The 26,043-nt window shown below is 34.2% G+C and overlaps 2 protein-coding genes across 2 annotated transcripts; one reads left to right on the forward strand and one right to left on the reverse strand.

Annotated features, from left to right (window-relative positions):
* The first annotated feature begins 306 nt into the window (after positions 1 to 306).
* Positions 307 to 6,979, forward strand: LOC147391953 (lactoylglutathione lyase GLX1-like). Its single transcript, XM_086458539.1, has 9 exons — positions 307 to 625; positions 2,083 to 2,222; positions 2,317 to 2,441; positions 3,377 to 3,441; positions 3,528 to 3,740; positions 5,015 to 5,062; positions 5,148 to 5,255; positions 5,335 to 5,487; positions 6,652 to 6,979. Exons 2-9 carry the CDS (start codon positions 2,107 to 2,109, stop codon positions 6,697 to 6,699), a joined length of 876 nt encoding a protein of 291 aa, XP_086314665.1. The 5' UTR covers positions 307 to 625; positions 2,083 to 2,106; the 3' UTR covers positions 6,700 to 6,979.
* Positions 6,980 to 10,858: 3,879 nt separating this feature from the next.
* On the reverse strand, positions 10,859 to 22,131 carry LOC147391954 (arogenate dehydratase/prephenate dehydratase 1, chloroplastic-like). Its single transcript, XM_086459865.1, has 11 exons — positions 21,431 to 22,131; positions 14,767 to 14,834; positions 14,591 to 14,683; positions 14,301 to 14,501; positions 13,839 to 13,919; positions 13,649 to 13,744; positions 12,706 to 12,783; positions 12,535 to 12,624; positions 12,378 to 12,445; positions 12,088 to 12,169; positions 10,859 to 11,223 (listed from the first exon to the last, which is right to left on the reverse strand). The coding sequence occupies exons 1-11, from the start codon at positions 21,705 to 21,707 to the stop codon at positions 11,167 to 11,169; spliced, it is 1,191 nt and encodes a 396-aa protein (XP_086315991.1). The 5' UTR covers positions 21,708 to 22,131; the 3' UTR covers positions 10,859 to 11,166.
* Positions 22,132 to 26,043: the final 3,912 nt, after the last annotated feature.

The following is a 26,043-nucleotide window of genomic DNA, read 5'->3' on the forward strand; positions in this document are numbered from 1 at the left end:
CTGTGGCTGTGGCGTATAATGGAGTCCAGTCTCCTTTTCCAACTTCAAATTCTCTAAAACAAAAAGCCCCCAAAACCAGTCCTCCACCATGTTTGATCTCCATCACCGCCACCACCAACATCGACCAAACTATCTCTAAGAGAGAGAGAGAAAGAAAGAAAGATGATTTTTTCTACTTTCATGTGATTTGCGGAGCCTCGTTGAAGTATTAATAGTCGAGACAATCGGCACTTTTTTTGATTGAATTGGCAGCTAAAAAACGTTTTATTTGACCCCAAACACTAAAGTTCGAAAAATGGAGTGAGTTCGGCATGATTATAGTCATGGGAAAGCTTTTCCAAACAGACTGTTGGTGGGGTCGGGTGAGGCGATTCAATGGCTTTTTCAAGAGATAAGAAGTGAGGGTATTTCGGTTAATTTATTAGTATATTTTGGAAGACCACAGTCAAGGGTCACGTTATCAGTTTGAAAACTCAAGAGGTATCTCAATTATTCACCAGACTCCAGGGATTTGTCTGTCAATTACCCAAAAATTAAAAAGATAGCGAGTGTGCTGTGTGCCTATGTATATAGTGTAAAAGTTCCCAATAATGTAGGGTGTATGTTCTTCCGTTTCCCGGGTTTGGTAAGCTCTCTCACTCTGTATGTTTCTGTGTAGAATTAGGGTTTTGTTTTTAATCAGTTTGATCTCTTCGCCTGTTTATGTTGGAGTTAGTGATTTGATCGAGTCGACTTGGTTTGAGTAGGATGCAAGTCCATTTGTTCACTCGATAGATTCAGGAGAGAGATAGCAATCTTTGAATGTGGATGAACTGTTTTTAATGGAATCTGGATCTCTTTCTCTCTCTCGTAGGGCTCACATTAATTATCAAAGCCTAACACTCTGAGTTTTGGTTGACTCGGTACTCCACTCAGTCGACTCAAACGTCCAGATTTACTCTACATTTCGCGTTCGATTTTATCCGAAAGTCGGATTTATGGGTTGAGATCTTGTGCATTCACCTGATCTGTTATTAGAAACGATCCTTAAGGCTTCCAAGGGCCGATCGTCAATTTAGGGAAAATCCCCTTCTCTGGATTTATAAAAAGCTTGATTTTGTTGTGTGGAAATTTGATGTAAAATCATATATTTTTGGGAAGCGTTCCAAAGCCCTAAAGAGAGCGAAACATTGTGCTAAACGTATTTCAAAATAGGGTTTAGAAGTTTCGGAATAAGCTGATTTTTTTGTGAGGATGATCTCTTCATCATAGAGATCATCCGTACAAAAATTCAGCCCATTCCGAAACTTCTAACCCTTACATTGAAAAAATGTTTAGCACAATGTTTGGCTGATTTTATAAGTTTACAAGTTGAAGAATAGTTGACCGTACGATTTTTGTAAACCAATTTTAATGGGGTTAGAAGTTTTGGAATAGGCTGATTTTTGGTGAGGATGACCTCCTCGCCCATTCCGAAACTTCTAAGGCTCTCTTTAGGGCCTTCGAACGCGACCCTATTTTTTTAATGTAATTTTGGATAAAGGACAGGTAAATGGGAATACCCCCTTATTAGGAGTCATAAAAACTTGATTTTTAGTGGAAATTTGATGTAAAATCATAATTTTGAAGTTGATATTTATGTAGTTTTGGATCAAAGACTAGTAATTAGGAAGACCTGGATTCGTAAAAGAGTAGTATTTTCTGATACCACTCTTGACATTAACCCAACCCCCCTATCTGTCTCCCTCCTCCAACATGGCATGAACCAGAAATAGATATTTTTCCTTGGGATACACAACTGCACATCACCATAAAATGTGCAGTTTGTATCCCGAGGAAACAATCTATTGTTTTAGCACATGCCATGTCAGGGGGCATGTGTCAGAGGGGGGCATCAGAAAATCATTACTATTCATAAAAACTTGATTTTTAGTGCAAATTTGATGTAAAATCATAATTTTTGAAGTTGATATTTATCTAATTTTGGATCAAAGACAGGTAATTGGGAAGACCTACCTGGATTTGTAAAACTTGATTTTTGGTGCAAATTTAATGTAAAATTATAATTTTTGAAGCTGATATTAGTTTAATTTTGGATCAAAGACAGATAATTGAACTTAATCAAGTATGGCTGAAGCTGAAGCAGTTGTTCCCAGTGATCATCTTTTGGAATGGGCACAGAAAGATAAGCGCAGGTTCCTACATGCTGTTTATCGAGTTGGCGATCTTGATCGCACTATTAAGTATGTCCTTTTGTCTTTTGTTTTTTTTTAGTTTGGTCTTTCAAAAATGTAAATTATTGGGGTGATGTTCAACCACAACCTATTGTGATATCAGGTTTTATACTGAATGCCTTGGGATGCAGCTGTTGAGGAAAAGAGACATTCCCGAAGAGAAATACTCGAATGCCTTTCTTGGGTTTGGTCCTGAAGACTCTCATTTTGTAGTAGAGTTGACATACAGTATGTTTCTAACTTTCTAGATTACTTTGGGAATATATTTAAATTTCTTCATTTATAAATTTTCCTGTTAGTATTTTTCACAGTATAGTTCACGATAAACTTATATCTTGTGTTTAAATCTTGTCTATCCATTCCACTGGTTACACCACACGGCACACCTGCATCCATGACAGTGTTGACTGTAAAATTTCTGATTGACCCCACCTAAGCGATCAAGATACCCAATCAAGGTGATTGGATATTTGACTAATCCTGCCCTATGTTACCTGATTCGTGGGTTCGCTCAGTTTGAATTTGGGTTCGTGATTTGCAACTCAAGAATGAACTTGATTCCTAGGAGTAGAAAGAGATGAGGGCATTTGAAGATTGAAGTGATGAGTAGGGTAAAAAAGAGATAAAGATGGTAGATTTTTAAATTTTTTTATTTATTTATAGGTTGAAGATGAAGTATTCGGTCATTTTTATTAGTCTATTAATAGAGACCAAGGTCAAAGGGGCATGCTATCAGTTTGAAATTTCAGGGGGATATCTCAAATATTATCAACATGTGAAAGGGGATGTAAAAAAAAAAATTAAGGTAAAATAAAGTTCGTTTGGTTTGCTGCATTTCATGAACCCAAAGCGAACTGTACCACACAGTTCGATTCATGGTTTGGTACCATACTAGCGAATTGGGTAGCCCTCCAGCCCATGCAAAGCAATGGAAATTTTCTTACTAATAAAAGTGGTACTTTTCTTCAATCATCAAACGAATGATCTAGAAGCTATTTATTTGGACTGATTTTTTTTAATGTTGATTTCTTTTTTAGAGGGAGATAGAAAAAATGCTAACCGTCTGCTTCCTAGACTGCCCTTGATTAAATATTGCTATATTATTGTCTTCTCTATCACGGTATGCTATTGTTTGACTTGCTCATTGTTTTCTGCTGACACAGATTATGGAGTGGATAGTTATGACATTGGAACTGGCTTTGGACATTTTGCAATTGCAACCGAAGATGTGTGTATAATTCTATTTATAAATTTAAACGCATATGGTTATGATTGTCTGATGTGGGACTTAACCCCTTATCTATGGACTCCCAGATTTATAAACTGGTTGAAGACATTCGGGCCAAGGGTGGAAACATCACACGGGAACCTGGTCCAGTTAAAGGAGGGAAGACAGTCATTGCCTTCGTGAAGGATCCTGATGGCTACATCTTTGAGCTTATTCAGAGGGGCCCAACTCCTGAACCACTCTGTCAAGTTATGCTCCGTGTGGGTGACCTGGATCGTGCTATTAAGTTCTATGAAAAGGTAATTTAATGTGATCTCATGTTGTGTTTTGGGTTTATGTGCTGATCAAATATAGAGATAGGAATTCATAGTTTCATACGATTAGATTCCCATTTTGTACGATGAAAAAAATGCATACCATACTTTTTAATGATTGTGGCTCGTAATGGTCTTCCAAGCTCACATAATTAAAATATGTTTAAGGGTTCCTTTATTTATTTTCTCTTCTCCTTCCTCAATTTTCATACTGTTTGTCTCTCCCTGGCTGACATGTATTTTCATTTGTGTGCTGTTGAATACAAAGACTGACTGATTTTTGTGCACTGCTAAAGTATTCTTTCGTTGATTAGTTTCTATTTTGATACAATTTAGTTAATGTTCTTGTAAACTTGGGGAATGATGGGATTTAGTTGTGGTTCACAATGTATTTTTTAAGTTTTGGAATCTATTAAAGGAGCTTCCTTATAATGTCATTTAAGTTGATAAAATCAAAAGTAGTTGTCATACAACATAAGGAACAAGGTTGTTAAAAGCCCTAGGCAGGCTTTGGCGAGGATTAAGAGGCAAACAAAATCAGTGTTTCAATTTTTTATTACTGTGGTAAAGGTCATGTGAAATGAAAACAGCGAGATGGAGGGCTCCCTCCCCTCCATCAAATGAATGGTTGGTTGTGTGTGTGTGTGAGAGAGAGAGAGAGAGAATACCCCTCTTCCTATACAATGACAGAAATACCTCCTTTCTAAATTCCGCATAGAAATTTATTTTAAGGGTATGGCTTGCTTAAGCGTATGTTTATTCTTAACATTTGAAATTTATTTTAATTTTGAATTCAAGAAGTAGATCATGCATGCAAAAATGCATAGTTTTATAAAAGATAGAGAATAAGTTTCCCAGAAATGGAAATATGTTAGTAATGTTTTGCTTTGTGCCCTTGAGGAAATGGAAATATTTTGGTGTCTAACATCAAAATATATCGAAATTAAGTATTTTTAAAATAATATACAATGGTGACAGAGACACCCATGAAGAAATTCTTAAGGTGAGTTATGTAATATAACAAGTACTAACAAACTATAAATTTTGAAATCCTTCTTTTGACTGTTAAAATGGTAAGTATGTCATTGACAGTAGGCAGGAGGTGATGATTGGATATGCATATTTAATTTGTATTTTGTAAATATGTAACAGAAATGTGTTCCCGCCTCATGCTTCAATCTGAGTAAATATTAATATCTCCAAATATATTTCTCATATAAATTAGATGTTTGTAACTAACTAGCTCTACCACCACGCAGGCCTTGGGGATGAAGCTATTGAGGAAATCCGACAACCCTGCAAACAAGGTAAACTATTTTCCTCTGTGAATTGATGTATTATTAGTTTTCATGTGCCATTGAAGCATTCTTCACTGTTTTGTCTGTCGGACAGTATACCATAGCGATGATGGGATATGCAGACGAATACGAGACAACTGTTCTGGAGTTGACATATAACTATGGTGTGACTGAATACACTAAGGGAAATGCATACGCTCAAGTAAGTTAATTAACACTCATGAATACCTATTTCAAAGAAGAAATTTTTTTTCTCTTACACAAGTAATTTCCATTTCCAGGTTGCTATAGGTACTGATGATGTATATAAAAGTGCTGAGGTTGTAAACCTGGTTACACAAGAGCTGGGTGGAAAGATAACTCGACAACCCGGTCCAATTCCTGGACTCAACACCAAAATTACCTCTTTCCTTGATCCAGATGGCTGGAAAACGGTGAGTCTTTCCAATGCAAATAAATCTCTTTTAATTTGTACTTCTCGTACCGTTATGGTATTCTATTCCACCGTGCAATTATTTCCCAGTTGGTAATTGTAATGGTGGAGAATTACTTTGAAGGCCACACTGCTGTGTAATTCTATTTATAGATAACTCTGTAATTGAGGATAAATTACCTGATGACCAGTAGAGACTATAATATATTCCATGCTCAAGGCCACTGGCCACCTTTAACTCGACTGAATTGCTTACCGCTTTCTCTTTGCAAGATCCTTGATTGATTGGAAGCCTTCTCCTGATCATAGTCACCAAAGTCTCTGACTTATTGAAAAAATCACGATTAAATAGTGACTTTTTCCTTCACTGATTTAATCACGACTTTTTTGAATAAAAGTGACTTTTACGAACCTAGCAATTAAATCGTGAACAATGCGTAAAATAAGGAGGATGCAAATGAGAATTGACATTAATTTAATGTTTTTGATCTGTTAATGAATCCTAATTCGGACTAATGATTGTGACCTTCGTTGTATTTTGATTAGTATAAACCCTGAATATGTTGTGGATCTGTGGTTACCTGTTTTGGATGCATAAATGATATCAACTTGGGAATTCTTGACTTAGCATTCTAGTTTAATATACAACTTGATGATATAATATGAGAACACCCACTAGTATGAATGATTTCATAGCCCTAACATTGTTTGATTTTTTTCCCAATGTTTCCCAATTTTACTGAATTTTTCCCTTGCTGATTTATTCCCAAACCCCAACTTGGTGATTACGCTCCTGATCAATCTCATACCCTTATCTGGTTTAGAATGCAACTTCATGTGGTGTTTTTAATTCCTTTCTTTCTTTTTGGATGAGTATAGAGTTTATTAGAAAAAAAAAAAAAAAACACGAAATAGAAAATCTTAATCTGGTCTTCTTCTTCTCTAGTTTATTTTATTGATCTAGACATAACTTAGTCAACATCTGTTGGTTTGATCACGCACTTGATTAATTCTCTAATCACACTTGGAATTGAATTTCATTAGCTTAATGACGTTGGATTACAAGTTTTCAAATCTTAATTTACCTTGTTAACCAGCTGCAATTGCCGTATCTCTAGGAATGTGGTTTAGCTCGTGTTATATTTTTCCTGTTGTCTCTTTGTAGGTATTGGTTGATAATGAGGATTTCCTGAACGAGCTGAAGAAGGAATAGTGACCAAGGAAAGCAGACCATAGTATAGGTGATAGTTTGCTCCACACGTAACTAAATGGAATAAAGTTTTCTTTGCGTCCATCTCATCAGACTGTATATACCTGTCTTGATGTTGTTCGGCATAGAACTGCAACTATGTGGGATTTTATCAAACTATGTAGTTCTCTTTTGGTGGCGTGTAAATTCGGGTGCACTCGTCAAGTATCCGATAGTAGGTTTTGTTACTTGATATTTGGGCTCATGGGTTTCGTATCAGCTGTAGTGATGTTTGGTATCTTTATATGTCCTTTGTATGTGATGTGCATGCTATTTTCAGGCCTGGGGAAGGAAGATAACAGGTATGGCGCTGGAGAAAAGGTGGGCTCTTGGATTCATCTTAATCTCAACGTTACAAAACATTAGAACACCCGATTGAAGCAATTGTTGACAATTATGATTAAGCTATATAACATCTTAAACACTAAAAATCTTTAAAAAAAACGAGTTTCTATTGGCATCCCACCTTTTACTTATCCTGAACCATTACTTAAAAGGATCATAGCGGAGGGATTTCTTTCAAAGTGGTCCACAAGTGTTGGGTGGTTTTTGAATAATCCATTTGGTAAAATTTTTTTATTTTTTTTTAAATCTTTATGGTCCCTCATTATAGGTGAGCTTTACAAATTTTATTTATTGTCAAGGTCAATATTATTTTTGTCAGTCTCACCACTTTATTGTCAAGCTCATAATGTTTTATTTTTGATAATTTTTTAAAAATATCGTACTTGACAATAAAAAGTAGTGAATTTGATGTTGGAAAAATTCACATTTTTTCTTTTTTTGAGATTTTTTTATTAAAATATTAGGAAAAATTGGCAAAAAAAATTAGAGATGATGACTTTTTTAGATGATTTCAAATTAAAAGAACAATTCTTGGTCAATTTTCGTCTAAAAATGAAGAGTTTTTTTAACAATCCTAATTTTTTAACATGTCTTTAAAAAGTTTGAAAATGGCTTATTTATCCTCCTTAAATCTTTTTCCGATGAAATGGAGTCAAATATTTGATTGGAATGTCGAGCATTCAAGAAATGTGGTGAATGAGGGTTGTTGAGGACTGATTAAAAAAGAAAGTTTTATTAAATGAACTTTTAAGATAAATCTTAAAACAAACATCTATGATTCTACACACATCCACGTCAGCGATGTGCAAAATGATGTTACTTTCAATGTTACTTCAGCATTTTTTTTTTTTTTTTAAAATTAAGTTCTTTAATGTGGTGCACTAAGCACGAACAGCCATGTGTCCTAATGCAATGGCATTTGCTTGGTTCTCTCTTATTTTTCTTGATAATTTTTTATTTTTTATTTCATAAAAAGCTGAAAATTAAAGCAAGAAGATAACGTGACTTCTTTGTTTAAAATAACTACAAAAAATATACATAAATCACGTACAATTTTTTTCTAAAATATTGACCAATTGAGCATCCAATAAAATAGTGGAAGTGATCTAATGAATAGTGCTTCTATTGCCACAACAACTGTCACTCAGAACACCCCAATTCATATAACTTCAATCAAGAATTAACACACATCTTCGACTGTTCTAATTAAAAGTTGGTGTGGCAATAAAATGATATGTTTAATTGGGAAAGGAGAGGGACTTGCATCTTTTGTATTTTTAAAGAACGAATCAATGCAAATTTAAGGATTTTTTTTTTAGAAAATAGATTTCAGTCAACAGTATCCACCCTTGGTAAAATATAGAAATTATGAAATAACATTTTTATAAAAGAAGAGTATTTTGTTGTGGAAAGATATAAAGTCCATTTTAATTTTTATTTTTTGTGTGTCTAAAGTGTATATAATATGTGAGGGAATTTTTCTAATATAAAAGAATTAATTAACTCAAATTTCTGACAACGACATCCACCCTTAGCAAAAGGTCGAAGCTCGTTCCTTCGGTCCTTAAAAGGGTCTCAACGACATTTTACTATCGAGCCCTGACCTTTTGGAAGGTTGAATCGAGGCCGAGACTAGATAGATATTTTTGAAATATCTCCATAATACACATATTATTATGGAGAAACAGACAATGATCCTTTAAAATGTCTCAATGACATTTTATCATCCAGCGTGACCTTTTTGACGGTTGAATTGAACCCTCTTTTTGAAACATCTCCATAATACACATATTATTATGGAGAAATGGACACTAGGATCACATGTTCGACTAAATCTCCAAAATTATGAGTATTTTGTTACTTATTTATTAATTGTGGAGAGGTTTTTAGGCTTTCCACTCCTCGAGATGTATGTAGCTCTCAAATGATGAGGTCGATCTTGACTTTTCGATATTTTTCTTTAAATAGTCAAACTTTGACATCCTTCTGCCCCTCTAATGTTTTCTTAGTCGAATGTGAATGAAGAGGTGGAAGAGGTGGAAGAGCTCGGTTTCAGGCTGTTTTGATAAGATTTTCGTTTTTGAATTCTTCTTCCCAAGGCCTTCTGTCTACTGTCTTCAAACTTTCTCAAAAGTCTTTTGGCCTTCCACACCTCGGGCAGAAGGTTTCCGTTCACTTCGATTGATGGCCTAAGGTGCCTCTTCTTGCGCCATGACCAACCTTTTTGGTTGATGGTTTTGACTTCCGCCCTTGATCTTCACCTTTCTCTTCCTGTTGAGTCTTGATTTACTTCCAGCTTGAACTAGGAGCGATTGGAGTTTCTCTTCTGACGACAACTTGACTCCTCTTCCTTGACCGGTTTTAGGTCAAATGCCTCCCTACATCAAAAGACTTGGCTTTGAACTACATTCTTCTGTCTCCTTGTTTGGTTCGTTAATCCCTTGTCTTCTCTTACTGACTTATGACTTCCTCCTTTCTTCTTAGATTGATTTTTTTTTCATCGTTGATGATAAATTATTTGGATCATTTTTTTGTTGAATTTTATTCCACTCTCTCAGTTTTTTCTTCTTATTGACAATGGTTTGGATCTTCTCCACTATTTCAAGGCTCTTGAATGATAGATGAAGTGAGGGTAAGAAGTAAGGGCCCTGATGTGAGGTCGGTCAACGTTCCTCCGACTATCTTGTTAGTATAATGTTACAAAAGAATAAACAAACTTATGAATACAAGGAAGATGATGAACAATATATTTGCAGAGACATATATTTCTAACTTGTGATCATCTTGCCAAAAAGAGAGAAAAAGATAGAGAAAGATCTCGTTTGAAGAAGATCGAGCCTCCTAAACCACCACTTTGAAATGATGAATCTCCAGAATCCTAGGATTTTTAATAATAATTACTTCATATTTTCATTAAGATTCAAATAAATTTAAATATAAGAGAAAATAAAATTACTCATTGACCCATTTTCCCACTCCTACACCAACTACTCTAAACTATACACAACTCAACTTCTCCCATGATGCAAGATTATGATCTCAGACACTCAACTTATTTTAACTATTCTACCATTTACAAGGAATATATTCTATACACCATAAGTACTCTAAACTACGCTACTCCTATCCCTACAATTAGGCACATAACACATTGTTAGACAAATTATCCAAAATAATTTCACATTGATCCTACCTCCTCGGCCATATCACTCTCACTCCCTATGAAACTTTTTCACTATTATCTTTAGTATTATAATGAGAGGAGAGAAGGGTCAGTATTGTTGACGCAAATCAACACTAATTTTTTAAAAGTGGGAGAAATCATATCGTTCTCTCATGCTCTCACTTAGTGTGTTTGATAACACTTCTAAAGTCTGAATGAAGGTGATCCACCTTTAAAATACAGAAGTTTTATTTCTGTTTGTTTTGTTCTAAATTTTAGACTTTAGAATCGAAATTTAGAAATTTTGAACCAATAATAGGAAGACGTTGGATGAAGCATCTGAAGTCTGATTTCTAATTTTCAGACTTCGGAAGTGTTACCAAACATAGAATTTCATGTTAAGAGCCTTGAGCATTTTTCTTTGTTGGTTAAAAAAAAAAAAAAAAAACATCTACTATTCACTTAAAGCTTGACAGAGATTAAGCAAACATGAAGAATATATAATTAAAATGGAATGTTTTTTTTTTTTTTTTTTCTTTTTTAGCTCACCCAAGTATATTTCATGTAAGAAAATCATAAGAGTAGCCTTAAAAAACACAGTTGCTGCTTGATAAAAAGCTGTTAAGCTAAGCATAATATATAGCATTAAGATCCCAATCCTTCACATCTGCAAAGAAAATGTTGTAAATTTTGAAAAGAGATAACCCACCAACAAGTAACCTATATAAATTAAGCCTACAAGTTCCAACACTATAACACAATCAGAGTATCACAAAATACTTTGAAAACAATTCCCAACAAACTCTCCACAGCTAGCACGAGCATAATCTAATATGCATGGAAGAGAAGAATGAATTGTTTTTCGTTTTATGAGTTCAGGAAACTTAAAAAGATATAAGAAAACTGCCTCCAAGGAAGGCCTTCTATATAGTTGTATCCACAGGATAGGAACCAAGGACACGAAGAAAGCTTGCAAATTCCTACACAGAACGGAGAAAGGTGTCATGACCAGAAAAAAACACAATCGGAAAGCTATAGTAACCCTCTTTTACTAATGCCACACCAATTCCTATGTAGATCACCAGAGAATCTCACATGATTGGTGTGGCGTTAGTAGCACTCATTTTTCATACTAAGTAAATAAGAAAGGTGTTATGATCATTTGGAGCAGATTATTAGGCAAATGGCATACTTAAAAATATTTACTTTCAAGGAATGGTACCGATCGAAGTTTGCATAGGTGAGAAATAGGTTTGCAAAAGTAAAGAAGGAAACCTAAGGATAATGGTGGAATTAGAGCATTCAACAAAGAGTTAATGAAGGAGAAAAATGGAGAGAATGAGAGGAATATCCACATGGGTTATATTAAGTTAGAAAGCCCAAGTAAGTAGAGAGTTAATTTGGTGGGCATTGTTAAAGAAATGAATCCCAAGAGACTCTATCAACATAATTAAAGATATGTTCAAGACAGTTGTGACTAGTGCAGATCAAATTGTTTGAAAACAAAAAAAATTCTTAGTTACAACTAGTTTACTTATTAGGGATCAGCTTTGAGTCCACATGGTGGCATGAGATGATGAGACTACAGAGGTAATTACCGCAAAACTAGAATATACACCACTTTGCATCCATGGGATTCAGAGTAAGTAGGACCAAGACGGCGTACATGTAGTGCAACTTTGGTAATGGCATATAGAGAGGAACCCAATTTTTTTGGATAAGGCTTTGATGACAACGCAATCATTTTAGTGTCTTGTTAGATAAGGATTTTGATGTGATCATGGAACAAAAACACAATAAGAAAGTTATACGTAAGCATATGCCATGTAAACGAAAGCACAGACCTGCAAATGTTCCAAAACGTTTTGCGCACGAACTTCTGCCATGGATGCTTCAAAATCGATATAGAAAATGGATTCAAAAAGCCTGCCATCAGAAATTAGTCACTTAAAGGACATAGAAGAATCTCGTCTTAATCAGAAAGCTGTATATTCTAAAATTCAGGAAGAACCGTTTTCTTAACAAATGTAAAAGTACAAGCATAATATTTTATATTTGAATAATTGAAAGTTTTGCAGTAAGCAACAATTAATGTTTAGTTCAACTCCAATGTTATAAATTCTATGATACTGACTTGAAACTCCCGTTGTTATCATCAACAATCCTCGACATATGCTGCTTTGTCTGAGGCCGGCATTCTATCTAGGCTTGCATACAAAGAAGAAATTAGTGTCTGAAGCTTTCAGTCAAAAAGGATAAAATAATTAAACTAAACTGTACTTAGGAGTTACCTTAGTCAAATTAATGTCCCTTAGAGCAAAGATAGACAGCGCTCTGCAGAGTACCCCAGGGCCTTCTACCAGAGTGAAGACAATGCTTGTCTAGAAAGAAATACAAGTTCTTCTCTGATTCTTTGACTATAAATATAAATGAACAAACTTAGAAGAAAAAATAACCCTTACTTTGAAAGGCCTGTCAGTTCTTGGAATTATTGGTTCCCTTGCAAGTATTAGAAAGCGGGTAATATTGTTGGAGTCATCCTGACCGGTATATTATGTGTAAGTAAAGCAAGCAAAGTAGAACTATTTATGTGAATAATGAAAACTAAGTTCGTGATTCTTCATCTATGTGATGAGGAGACTTCAATCTGTGTGAAAAAAAAAAAAGGTGACGTCCAAGAGATGTTACCAATATACGTGCAAGTGTACAACACATGCCCACACTTCTCATAAATCTTCTTTGTTGTGTTATAGAATTAGCCATTTATTATATTCTCTGCATATGATTTGACAACATATTTTTCATAATCATATACTAGCATACACTTAGCAGACCCCAAATCTTTGGGACAAGGTTTCGATCAATGATGATGATATATTAGCATATAATAATATGGGTTAGTGCGGCTAGGCATCGTGGATTGCGTCCATTGCTTATTTATTCATTAATCAAAACATGTAATGTGCAGGGGAGAGATTGTAGGATGAACCATATTCCAAAAGTCGTACAATCAAGTAATGTTAACCCTCTGAGAAAGAATGAAAACTTGGATGGCTATAAAAAAATGCGATCAGGAAATAAGTCCATAAATAAGTGAAGCCCATTGAATCACGCTTGTATATTGATGAATCAGTGAGGCATAAAGATGGTGCCCAGCACCCCAACCTCCGTTATGCCAACACCACTGTGGTATAAATATTTGGATAAAAAAGAAGATATGAGGTATCCCATCAAATGAACAATCTGCATTTGAATCACTGAGAAATATGTAGGTCTATGGTGTCTATATCAACCAAAGTCTATGTTGCTAGCACCAGCATACATTTGTCAAAAATATATATGAAGAAATTAATGGACTCGAGAGAGCCAAAAGAAGGAAAAATGAAAAAGAAAAAAAACAACCACCTGGATTCTTTCTGCAAGTATGTTTAGTCCATATGATAATGCAGCTCGAGCACTTGCAATGGCTCCAGTATCCCTTAGTTTGTTAGAGGCTATAAACTGGTCCATAGTTTTCCAGAGTTAAAGTAAGAATATTCTCTAGTGAGGATTCGGTATAACGAAAAAAGGTAAAGAAGAGATGTCTAAAGATCACCTGAGCAGCCCCAGTGGTATCATCCATACTTTCTTTGACAACACCTAACTTGCTTAGAGTGAGCTCACATTGTGCAAGTGCCTGCAAGCAAGCACTTTTCAACTTGTAAGACAACAATTTAAAATTTTGAGGACTAGAAACTTCAAATTTAAGAACTTGTACCCCAAGGTCTGTTCAAACAAATGGAAAGTGAAGGCATTCATGCCTCACTATCCAATGGCAGGCTCAGGCTGTAACCCCAATGTTAACCAACCAACTACTCCAAAAGACCAATCTGTTGGAGAGGGAGAACTATGAATATAAGAAGGTCACGGGGCCTAACTAGGGTATGCCACATACTAGAGTGGAGGAAAATATACAACTCAACAATGTGAACAGAACTGGTCCTGTTCATAGCTCACCCAATTGTGCCAGGTGTCCTATTTCAAGAGAGAGAGAGGGAGGAGGGGACAAAGAACTTGCCTGGGGATGGCTTAAAACACGCTTCAGATCCTCCTTTCTTACACCTGGTAGTCCTAGAAGGCAGTGATCAACTGCCAACTTTACCTCACCCACAATGTGCAGACTATGATGAAAGAGTAAATCATAATTTTGAAGGATACTTCCTTCTAAGGAATTCTCAATGGGAAGAACTGCTTTATCGGCCAGGCACAATTCGACAGCCTGGAAAAAAAGAAATCAACAATATAAAGGTAGCAAATATGGGTATATTTATATAATTACAAACTATATATAATAACACCTAATTGAACCTTGAATGCAGCTTCAAACTTATCGCAAGGAACAGCCTCACACTGAGGAAATGCTTTGAGGGCGGCTACCTCACTGTATGCGCCCGGTATCCCCTGAATTATTGATTAAAGAACTATAAGAATAAAAACCAAGAAATATATCATATAGGTTCATGAACTGATAAGAAGCATTATACCTGATATGCTACACGAATATTTGAACTGTCGCTAGGAAAAACAGAAACATTAGTTGCAGATAATGGTCCTGCAATTCATGATAACAGGTATATCTGTTAGAATCCATGATTTAGTGTTGTTAAATCACAAGAAGTGAAACTGAATCTACATCTCGGGACAACTCAAGCTAGACCATGGATGCACCCCAATCTTTAACCTTGAGGAGTACTTTTTTTTTTTTTTTTCAATCATCTTCCACCTGAACTTGTTCATAAAAGTTTTTGGAATTTTCAATGAGTTGTCTCCAAGAAACATGAACAATAATCAAATACACGCAGTTACACACAACAAGCCGCCCATTGATTGAAGATTTGTAAACCAGAACCATCTACAATGTCTTTCAAGTGATGATCCTCTAAAAGGATTGGTAGAGATAATGGAGATAAATTACTTAGCCCAAACTAAAATCTTTCTCCATAGAGCAGGTAACCAAAAGTTCCATGCCACAAACAACCAAAATTTTCTTAATGTTTTAAATTATATTTACTAGTTTCCTAATTAGTAAGAGTCATAACATTAAGAAAATTTTCATTATTACCTCACAAGACGTAGCTTTATTCAAATAATACAATAATAAAAGAGGGGTTGAGTGGTTTTTCAGAATAATCAACAGATTTCCAAGGTTATAAAGTGCAATATTGACCAAGATCTCTGTCCAAGTAAAAAATTGAAGTAAATTCAAAATTTTGGTGAAGTGTTGAAATATAATATAAAATCATAAATGACTAATATGTCAAAATTAATACCCTTCAGTAATAGAAATAAAATCTCATCTCTTTCTCTATGTAGTCTCAAAAGATAAGAAAATATTAATTGTGCATTATTACCGGATAGGTGCCCTTTATAATCTCTCCTTAGTAGTTTCCAGTAGTGGGCACAAATTTGTTACAATTTTATTTTGGTGATGCTTGAAATCAAAATCTTCCCAATTTTAGAAAATTTAAAGGAATTTAAAATCATGCTTACAGCAGACTTGTTTGCACTTTGCATATAAACCACTTTTGTCACCAGCAAGAAGATTATGAATGTGATGATCATAGCATATTGCTTCCAAAAAAAGGGAATAGCTCATGTTTGCACATAGAAAAGCACCAAATGAGCCTTTATTGTCACCAACAAGAAGATTATGAACAGAGTTGATCATACCATATTACTTCAACCAAAAAAGGAGCGACCAACTCCTGCTTTGCTATGCCTTCTCATTGAAGAAGTGGGGAAAAGTGTATAGTAGGAAGAAAACCAAATCCCGTAAACTATATTTGAAATTATTAACGAAACTAACTTCAGTACAACATTAATTAAAAGTCTAAAATTGAGTTAACTTCAGCTATGTTCTATGTGCATCCTAATCTGGCATCATCATCATTATAGCCTTGTCCCAAAAATTTGGAGTCAATTGCATGAATCATGTTCCTCCATTCAATGCATGGCCTTTAACCAACAACGCATAATTACTTACATAAGGTTCTACACGTGTAAGAGGAATAATAAAAAGGACATGAATTGAGGTAGGGCGAGAGGATATGAGAACACATATAAATTAATTGAAGGTGGATTTAAATAGAAATGAGTGGAGAAATGTGATTTTCCAGCTAACCAGAAATTTTTGGGATGAGGTTTCGAATTTTGATGATAAGAGCCATGTCCCAAAATTTTGGGGTTGAAAAATGAGGTATCTAAAACTGGTAATAATACATAAACGACAAAATCAACATTCGATAGAATTAGCTTTGTAAATCTACTAATACATAAGAGGCAAAATTGACAATCAATAAAATTATAAAAATATATATAAACCACGACACGGTTTGTGATCTGTGGAAACTGACTCGTTTACTGATGTAAATAATTAGTATTGAAGATTAAAAAAGTTATGGTAGCCATCATATATTTCCAAATTTTTAGTTTCAAATTCACAATCAATTTCAAACTTCAATCCCCTACATCAACAATAATATTTTAGCAGGAAATAAATATCTTATGTATGAATAATTAAAAGTTCCTGTATTACAAAAGTTTTATATTTATTGCCAATATATATATATATATATATATATATATATATATACTAAATTTATATTTTAATAATTTTCTTTGCATAATACTATTACTATAAAATTCATTTATAAATCAAATCAAGTCAATAACTTTCTTTGTATAAATTATTTTTTTTATTTGATTTTATTTCTAAATTATCCAATTATGTTGCATGTGAGCAACAACAAAGAAATAAAAGAAGAGAAGAAAAGAAAAAAAAAAAAAAGAGAAAAATGCCACGCAACAAACAACCAATAAGGAATCCTTAGTGCCTCAATCGTAAGCATCGGTTAGGCAACTATAAAATTATATTTACTAGTTTCACAGTTGGTAAGACAAACAATAAGTAAAACTTCAGTTTTGCTTACAAAATTAAGATATCTTTATTCAAATAAGATAATAGTAAAAGAGGAATTGAGTGGTTTTTCATAACCATCAATAGATTTCCAAGGTTTTAAAGTGCAATATTGACCTAGATATTGGTCCAAGCCAAAATTGAAGGAAATTCAAAACTTTGAAAAAAAATAAAAAATCAAATGTTGGGTAAAGATTTGGAAAACAGAAACTTAAATAACAAGTATGTCCTAATAGAGATTTTTAAAAGTCATCAACAATAAATCTTGTTTCATGCGATGAGTGGGACCCACTTTTAGATGGGTTAGAGATCCAACTCATTAGTCTATGGGTTCATTTTAATTTTATATAGTTTGGTTTCGATATCTTTGTTTTTGGTTGATTTTTAAATCTCTTATTTGATAGAAAGGCTTAGTTGGTAATTTCTTGTGTTTGTTGTTTTGTGTTATATCTTTAGTTCCATATGGAACAAATAAAAGATGCTCATGCGGTTTATATAAGATTGCTCTTCTCTCCTATGGGTAAGTTGTAGTACTCGTAGAACCATTGTAGCCACACACATGTGTGCAAGTAGACCACACCAAACCAAATCGGGTCATGCTTGAGTCATGGGACACAGCACGAGCTGTGGTATCATGGTCATATACTGAGAGTCTTGATCCCCATGTGTCAATGTAAATACGTGTGTCGAGTCCTTGTATATATTCTTTTGTATGAGTCCTTTGTAAATTGGCGAAGTTGTTGGGCTTTGAATGGATAATGGCCACAACAAAGCCTAGTATGAAGATTTGATGTTTCCTTCTGGTGAGGGGTAAAAGACTTAGCATACACTTTGAATGAGGGGCGTTGATACTGTGCCAAAGCCGAATCTTCACCAAGCACGTGACGAGTTTACATCCAAGCCAACGTGCCAACAACAAGTCCCAAGAGTATGAGTCTCCTCATATTGAGTCTTTGTACTCCATGTTGTCATGCTTTATCGAGATAATCAAATCTACTTCAAGGAAGTTTGACTTCCAAAGAAAGTACATTAAATTTTCCATGATTTATTTTTAATTGCAACAATACACATTGTTGGAAACAATACAAATTAATGTCCTTTAGTAATAGAAATAAAATATCATCTCTTTCTTTCTTTATATTCTCCCAAAAGATAAGAAAATCTTCATTATGCCTTTCATTAATGAATAGGTATCCTTGATATTCTCTCTTTACTAGTTTTGAGGAGTGGACACAAAATTTAAGAATTTGTTACATTTTTATTTTTGGTGATGCCTGAAAGCGAAATCTTCCCAATTTTAGAAAAATTTCAAGGAATTTAAAATCATGCTTAGCACACAATTGTTTGCACTTTGCATATCCCTAGAAGAAAAGAATAGCTCATGTTTGCACATAGAGAAACAACAATAAGCCATTATTGTCGCCAGCAAGAAGATTATGAATGGTGATGATCATACCAAATTGCTTCTAATAGGATCTTAGATCCTATAGACAAATTTGATCGACTTCAAGGAGGATCTTCCTCCAAATTAATTAATTTATTTTTATTGATTGCTTGCCAAAAACTTATTACATCCTCCAATAGATATAAAGGAAGGATTTTGACTCCAACGTACAAATATTAGACTCCTAATTTAATAAGACTTCCTAAATTAGTAAAATAGAAAGAATCCTAAAATAATAAAATACCTAATTGGCATCTAGACTTTTAAACTACTAAATAACATAGCCTAAAATAACGGATCCTAACATCCATGCCCCTGTCAAAACGACTTGTCTTCAAGTCGAAATTTTTTCAAAAGCAACTTCGTCCTTTAACATGTCTGCATCGGTCTCCAAAAGGAGTAGTTGAGGTTTTTTGAAACGATATCCCAATTTGAAAAGTTCGTCGCAATTGAAACAAAGACCTTTCGATCGCCGCTCCGCTTGCTCTATCAGAGAAAGTCGATTAATAAGAGGAAGCCCGAAAGGTGCCTTTGGCTCAAAAGGTGTTGCATAGCACAATGAAAAATCTTGGGTTATCTTAATCGTTTATTTTTGGCAAATAGCCAAGTCGAATGCTTCGGTTAGTGAACAAGGCCTAAATAACTGAACTCCAGTACGTATGTCGTCACGTAAGCCCGAGACAAAACAACTAATTAAAAATGATTTTAGTAAATCAGTAACCTGATTCGCAAGCTTTTCAAATAGGCCTTGAAATTCACAAACAGTATCAGTTTGTTTGAGTTTAGATAACGCCACACCTGGATCCGCAAACTCCCGAGAACCAAACCAAGAACATAGGGCCCGAGTGAATTGGGTGCATGACATTAACCCAATTGAACGAGTCATCCAACGATACTATGCTATAGTGTCTCCGGTTAGGTGAATTGAGGCCAAGGAAACCTTCTATTCATTGGGCAAGCCGTTCAATTGTTGATATTGTTCAACTCGAAAAATCTAGTCTTCCGAATCATCTCTGTCAAATCTTGGAAAATTGATACGAATCGAACGATCTTGTATTGTTATGCTGCCTTGTTGATTTTGTACTCTTTGTTGTACATTAGCAGGAGCATTTAACGCTTCTCAAACTGGCGGTAGATCTGCAACCAAACGCTCCAAGGTTGCTTGAATTATTTGCATCCCTTCTTTCAACTCGTGAATATCAATGTTTATTTGATCAAATCGAGGCTCAAACGAGTCGATTCTTTCACTCAGCTCCTTAATAGTCACCATCTTTGGTACGAAGATTTTTTGCTTTGATACCAGATGATAGGATCCTAGATCCTATAGACAATTTTCATCCACTTCAAGGGGATTTTCCTCTAAATTAATTAATTTATTTTTATTGATTGCTTGCCAAAAACGTATTACATCCTCCAATATATATAAAGGAAGGATTTTGACTCCAACGTACAAATATTAGACTCTTAATTTAATAAGAATTCCAAAATTAGTAAAATAGAAAGAATTCTAATTAAGAAAATACCTAATTAGCATCTAGACTCCTAAACTACTAAATAACATAGCCTAAAATAACGTATCCTAACAGCCTCCACCAAAAAAGAGTGATTAACTCCCACTTTGCTTGCCTTCTCAATGAAGGAGTGGAAAATACTATTAGGAAGAAAACCCAATTATGTAAGCTATATTTGTATGTATTAACATTATAGTAAATTTACATTAATTAAAAGTCAAAAATTGAGTTAATTTTAGTTTAACAACGTAGAATGTCCTAAGGTTTCTAACCAATTATCATCATTAGAGCCTTGTCCCAAAATTATGGGGTATGTTGAATGAATCTTGTGTTAGACCCACATTTTTGTTTTTGGGTGGCATTTGCCTCCACCTTTTGATTATGTTTTTGGAAAGTGGATTTCAGGATTCCTAAAAAGAGCCAATATTAGAGAGTCCAACCCAATTAGGATTGTAGGGGTAATTCTGCATACAATTTTACTAAGAGACATCGACAATTAGAAAACTTACTATTGGGGGTTTCTAGACCCTTTTCTCTAATCTGTAAAGGTATGGGATGGCACCCCTATGGAGGTATGTTTTTCAATCCAACACTTACAGAACCCTAGCTGTCTCGGAGAGAGAGTAGGTGAGTCTTGATCCTCTTCTCCAAAAGCAATGGCACAAGGTACGCTCTATTCCTTGATTAAACCAGCATTAATAATTTTTCTTGAGATGAATTGGATTCAACGATAGAATAATATTAGAGATTCTAAACTTATATTGATTTTATTCCGCATTCTTGATGTTCTCTAATGTCATATGAGAGTATATTTTGAACTCACATCTCCTTCCTCCAATCAATGGATGACCACCTTTTACAAACAACATATATTGAGTTACATAAGGCTCTAAAAATGTGGAAGAAAGACCAAAAAGGACGTGGATTGAGGTAATGAGAGCGGATTTGACAACACACACGAATTAACACAAGATGGCTGTAGTAAATCTTTTAATACATAAACAAAAAACAGTATATAGAATTAGCTTTAGAAATCTACTAATATACAAACAACAACATTGACAATCAATAAAATTATAAAAATTCATAAAACCCTCCAAGCAGTTTGTAATCTATTGATATAAAGAGTAGACTAAATCTGTTAACATAGAAGCATGAAACAGCCAATACAAAGCAGAGTGGATTAGAAATAAAAACACTCCTAATTAAGATTAAAATCAATATTAGTAGAAACTAAAATAACAATAAAAGAAACAAAGTCAAATAACATCACCCACTTGGAAGAGAGCTAAAATCTTTCTGAAATTCCTCAGATTTGAAATTCTCCTTCTGATCATCAATCTTCTCCACTTCAACCTTGGGCGCCAACTGGTTCTCGTCTTCAATGCACATTATCGGTCGTTGAAGCCTCAAAACACCATAAGATTCCCATTTACAAACTCCTCCAACTTCTTTTCTCCAATTAAAAGAAATCCCAGAACGCCTAGAGTATAAATCTCCCCAACCCAACTGAGGAACACCTGAACACCAACTGAGAACATTCTTCAAAGCCATTAAAACAGTATATTTCGTCCCAATGGAAATGGAAATAGAAATGAAAACGAAAACAAAAACAAACTCGTCCAAAACGCCTTTGGGGAGCGTTTTGGAGGAGTATTTGAAGAACTCAGAGTGGCATTTTCATAGAGGAATTGAGACGAACAGGTGGCAGAGATACAGAGATAGAGCAGAGAAAAGAAGAATCTTGGAAGTAGGTGAGTATAATCTTGGCGACACGTTTCCTAGTATAACAGACAGCCAAAGAGAGAGATTTGATTGTACTTTGTATGGTAGTATGTAACGTTAATGGAGATGACGAGAATGGAAGAGAGAGAAAGAAGAAAATCTTTATTGCCATTTAGAGCTCAAAGTTAGAACCAATCAGTTGCGAGACAATAAATACAATCTTGACCATATGACGCAGTTTTTCCCCTGACGTCATTTTTTCTCTCCTGTCCTTAATAAAATAAAAAAAAAAAACCGACACAAAGTATCTACTGCGATTCTCACAAGTCTGTCTTGGGATAAACACATAACTATAGATGTGTTTTCTCGTGATACAAGTAAAAATTATCTACAATTATATATATCCATGTCACAATTGTGAGAATCACAGTAAATTCTGTGTCATCCTTGCATGATTTCAAAAATATATTTTTTACCATTGAATTTTATTTTTAAATTTAGATGTTCATTAACCGTCTATTTTCAATACTTTCAATCAAACTCAAAAAATAATATTTTTTAATATAAATATTTTCATGAAATCTAAAAGACTCCATAATCAATGTGAGCCCAATAAATCATTTTTATTATAAGAGAGATTTATTGGACAAATCTAATTATTGCATTTTTATTACAAAAATTATCTTAGAGTTCTAACAACTCCTAAAGAATCTAACCTTATAAAGTTTGTTACCCACTAAATCTCACTTTATTAAGTTTGTTAGTCGTATCCATGTAATAAAATTCAAATTTATGATATTAATTTGTCACTTAACACATTTTAGAGTGAATTTTAATCGTATCAATTTGTCGCATAAAAAATCATGTTCTAATGGCCCAGTGTTAGAAAGGACAAAATTTTAAGTACTTTTAAAAAAAAAAAAAAAAAAAAGTTAATTTTCAGTATTAAATTTTCGTTTTAAATTTGAGAGATCGGTAGTCATTCATTTCAACACCATCGATCAAGTTCAATAAGGGTTTTTTTTTTCAAATGTTTTATTTTGAATCTGAGTTTTTACATGAAATCTATAAGAAGGTAGTTTGGATTGTTAATTTAATGATTCATGTGGGCCCAATAACCCTTAGCAAGATTTGAAATCTTACTATTTTAGGCGTGCTAGTCTGATTCACCCCCATAAATCTTCCAAAAATAAATATGTGGGCACCGGGTAAGAGAGAGAAAGTCACTGTTGCTGATGTCATTCGTACTACATGTCCAACTTGGTTGGCTGTGAGCAAACGCGTCAAGTGCGTGTACCCAAACCAAACCTGGAAAAAAATAAAAAAAAACAAGATATTACCAACCCTATTGGGCTATACTCCCATGATCTACACCATTGATGAGCCTAGAGCTTGTGTTGGGAATTTTAATGTTGGATAATGTTTGTGAAACCCTTTCCCTACAAATGTAGTAAGATTTTGAACCTTGCTAAGAGTCGTTTTGGTCAAATGGATGGTTATCGAATTTTCACATAACTCCCAAACTTAAAAAATGAAATTCAACGATGAAAAATAACTTCTTTTTTTTTTTTTTTAAATTCATAGAATTTCATCCTCTACAATTGTGAAGCATCGGATCATGTGTTTTAGATGTCAAAAGATGAGCCCAAAGACCCTTAATAATACTAACTTAGTAAGGTTAGGGAGACTCATAATGTTTTGGATCTTTGGAATGAACCATCGTAACCATCGATTTATTTTACATTTTAGTGATTCTCATTATCATTGGAGCGGAAACAAGATTTTTCTTCGTTCTCGGAAATATGTTAGATCAACAAGACCAAAATACGTAAATTTCCATTTTATTAGTGAGATCAAGTCTAATCTAGTCCGTAAAACATAGATAATGATAATTGGCTAATGATGCTTGTTATTAATAGAAGTAAACAAGATTCTTTGTCATTCTTGAACATGGTAGATTCGAGATTCATGAATTTTCATTTTATTGGTAAAATAGGGTTGGCCTTGTACTTAAAAGGTATCATAATTATTTTAATGGATTATCAACTAGTGATGATAATTATCAATAGCAATAAATCAAAATTCTTCTTCATTCCTAGAACGTGGTAGATCAATAAACAAACAAAATTGTGAATTTCAAGGTTGGTTATGTACTCAAGAGGATTGTAATAATAATTAGCCAATCATTGATTGTCAATTATTGATGCTCGCTAACAGTAGACATAAAATGAGATTCTTTTTCATTCTCCAGAAGGGGGTATATCCAAAGATCCCAAAATTCTTGAATTTCCTTTCTATTGATGAAATCCAATTACCATGTGCTCAAAAGGCAAACAACAAACCTTATGGGGTTGGCTCAATGGCGGTTTCGGATTAAGCGGTTAATGCTCGTAGGTCCTGAGTTTGATACCTAGTATGAGTATTAATTCCTCAGGGCCACTCACGAGGGCACACCCTCACTAACCTGGTGTGTGTGTGTGTGTGTGTGTGTGTGTGTGTGTTGTGAGGGTGTTGCATGTGCCTCGAGATTAGTCCTTGGATAAGACCATGATTTATGAATTGGGTAAATCCCAGAAACGAGCCTGGTCCGCTTTCTACAGGGATACTTGATTATCAAAAAAAATTGATGAATCAACAACGTGATTATAGTTGACAAGATCCATTTGTTTTTCCTTCCTTGAGAAAGAGACATGTGTTGCTTCGGTAGTACAAAAGGAAATAAGATGAAACAAACTATTATGAAAAAGGGTTGGCCTCACTCAAATTAGTTCTTTTTTTCCTCCCAAATTTTAACATTAGATGTGATAGTTTATCAAATGGGTATAGGATGGAGCATCCCATAGACTATTGTAGACACCCCATTTTTGCATCCGCCTGATTAATCAACTCGTCAACCCGATCGCAATGATTCCCAATGATGGATGTGTATTCCATTGCTTTATTTTGTTATCCGATATGTTTCAGAAATTCGGATGAGGTATCTCGAATTTACAAAACCTTATAAACCACGCTACGTTAGGAAAATACGACCCCAGAAATATAGAAATCATCATCTTGCAGACCAAAAAGAAGTTTCACGATAAAAATCACTAAAAATTGATCAAATTACCAAAATACCCCTAACCTCAAAATAACCCTAGAGCCTACGTTACGCTTAGAAAAACTCTCTCGAACACATAAAATAACAAATCGGAACCAAATAAATCATTTCGCCAATTTTAACAGAATAATATTTCCATTGAATTCCTTACGAAAAATCGATTCTAAAACATCTTAGAACATTAAAAACCGACTTAAAACGTGAAAAGTCCTTTCCGGGGGTAAAACGGTAATTTCACAAATTTCATAATTAAAAAATTCGAAATTAATAAATAAAACATTAAATAATTAAAATGAAACATTAATGAAATTAATTTAAAATTTTGAACCGAAGAAATCGATCAATCGGGTTTTCAAGTAAAATTGTTGAGGGTTCGTGAGATATTTCTTTAAGGACCCCTCCATTTGGGGGTCCAAAGAATTAAAGATATTTTAGAGGGGGGTTCTCCCAAAATTAAAAGTCAATCAAGCAAGACTAAAGTCAAGGTATTAAAGTCAATCAAGTGAGACTAAAGTCAAAATTAAAGTCAATTAAGCAAGACTGAAGTCAAGATATTAAAAGTCAATCAATTAAGACTAAAGTCAAAACATTAAAAGTCAATCAAATAAGACCAAAAGTCATAATAGAGTTCTAATTAAATAATAACTCAATCTAAAAGAGTTCTAACTTAAAAACAATTCTACCTAAAATAATTCTAATTAAAACACAATTCTACCTAAAATAAGTATAACTAAAACACAACTCTAATTAAAAGAACTCTAATTAAATATTAACTCTATCCAAATCAACCCCTAAAAACATCTATAAATAGAGGTGCTCACACCCTATTTTCGTATCAAATCATAAACCCTAAGAGAAGTAGGTCTAAAAGCCCCCTAGCCTCCCATAAACCCTAGTTTTGAAGCCCCAACTCCTTACCTAACATCCCTCCTTCGATTTTAGCTTAAGAAACGCCTAAAAGCCTTCCAAAAACATCCCAAAATCCATAACAAACTTGAAGAATTCAGATCCAAAAATAAGGAGATACCTTGCCTCGGAGATCCGAAATCAAATCCGGAGATAGAA

Source organism: Akebia trifoliata, chromosome 11 (assembly GCF_017979445.1).
Source record: "Akebia trifoliata isolate Shusen 1 chromosome 11, ASM1797944v1, whole genome shotgun sequence".
In the NCBI taxonomy this organism is placed as follows: Eukaryota; Viridiplantae; Streptophyta; class Magnoliopsida; order Ranunculales; family Lardizabalaceae; genus Akebia; species Akebia trifoliata.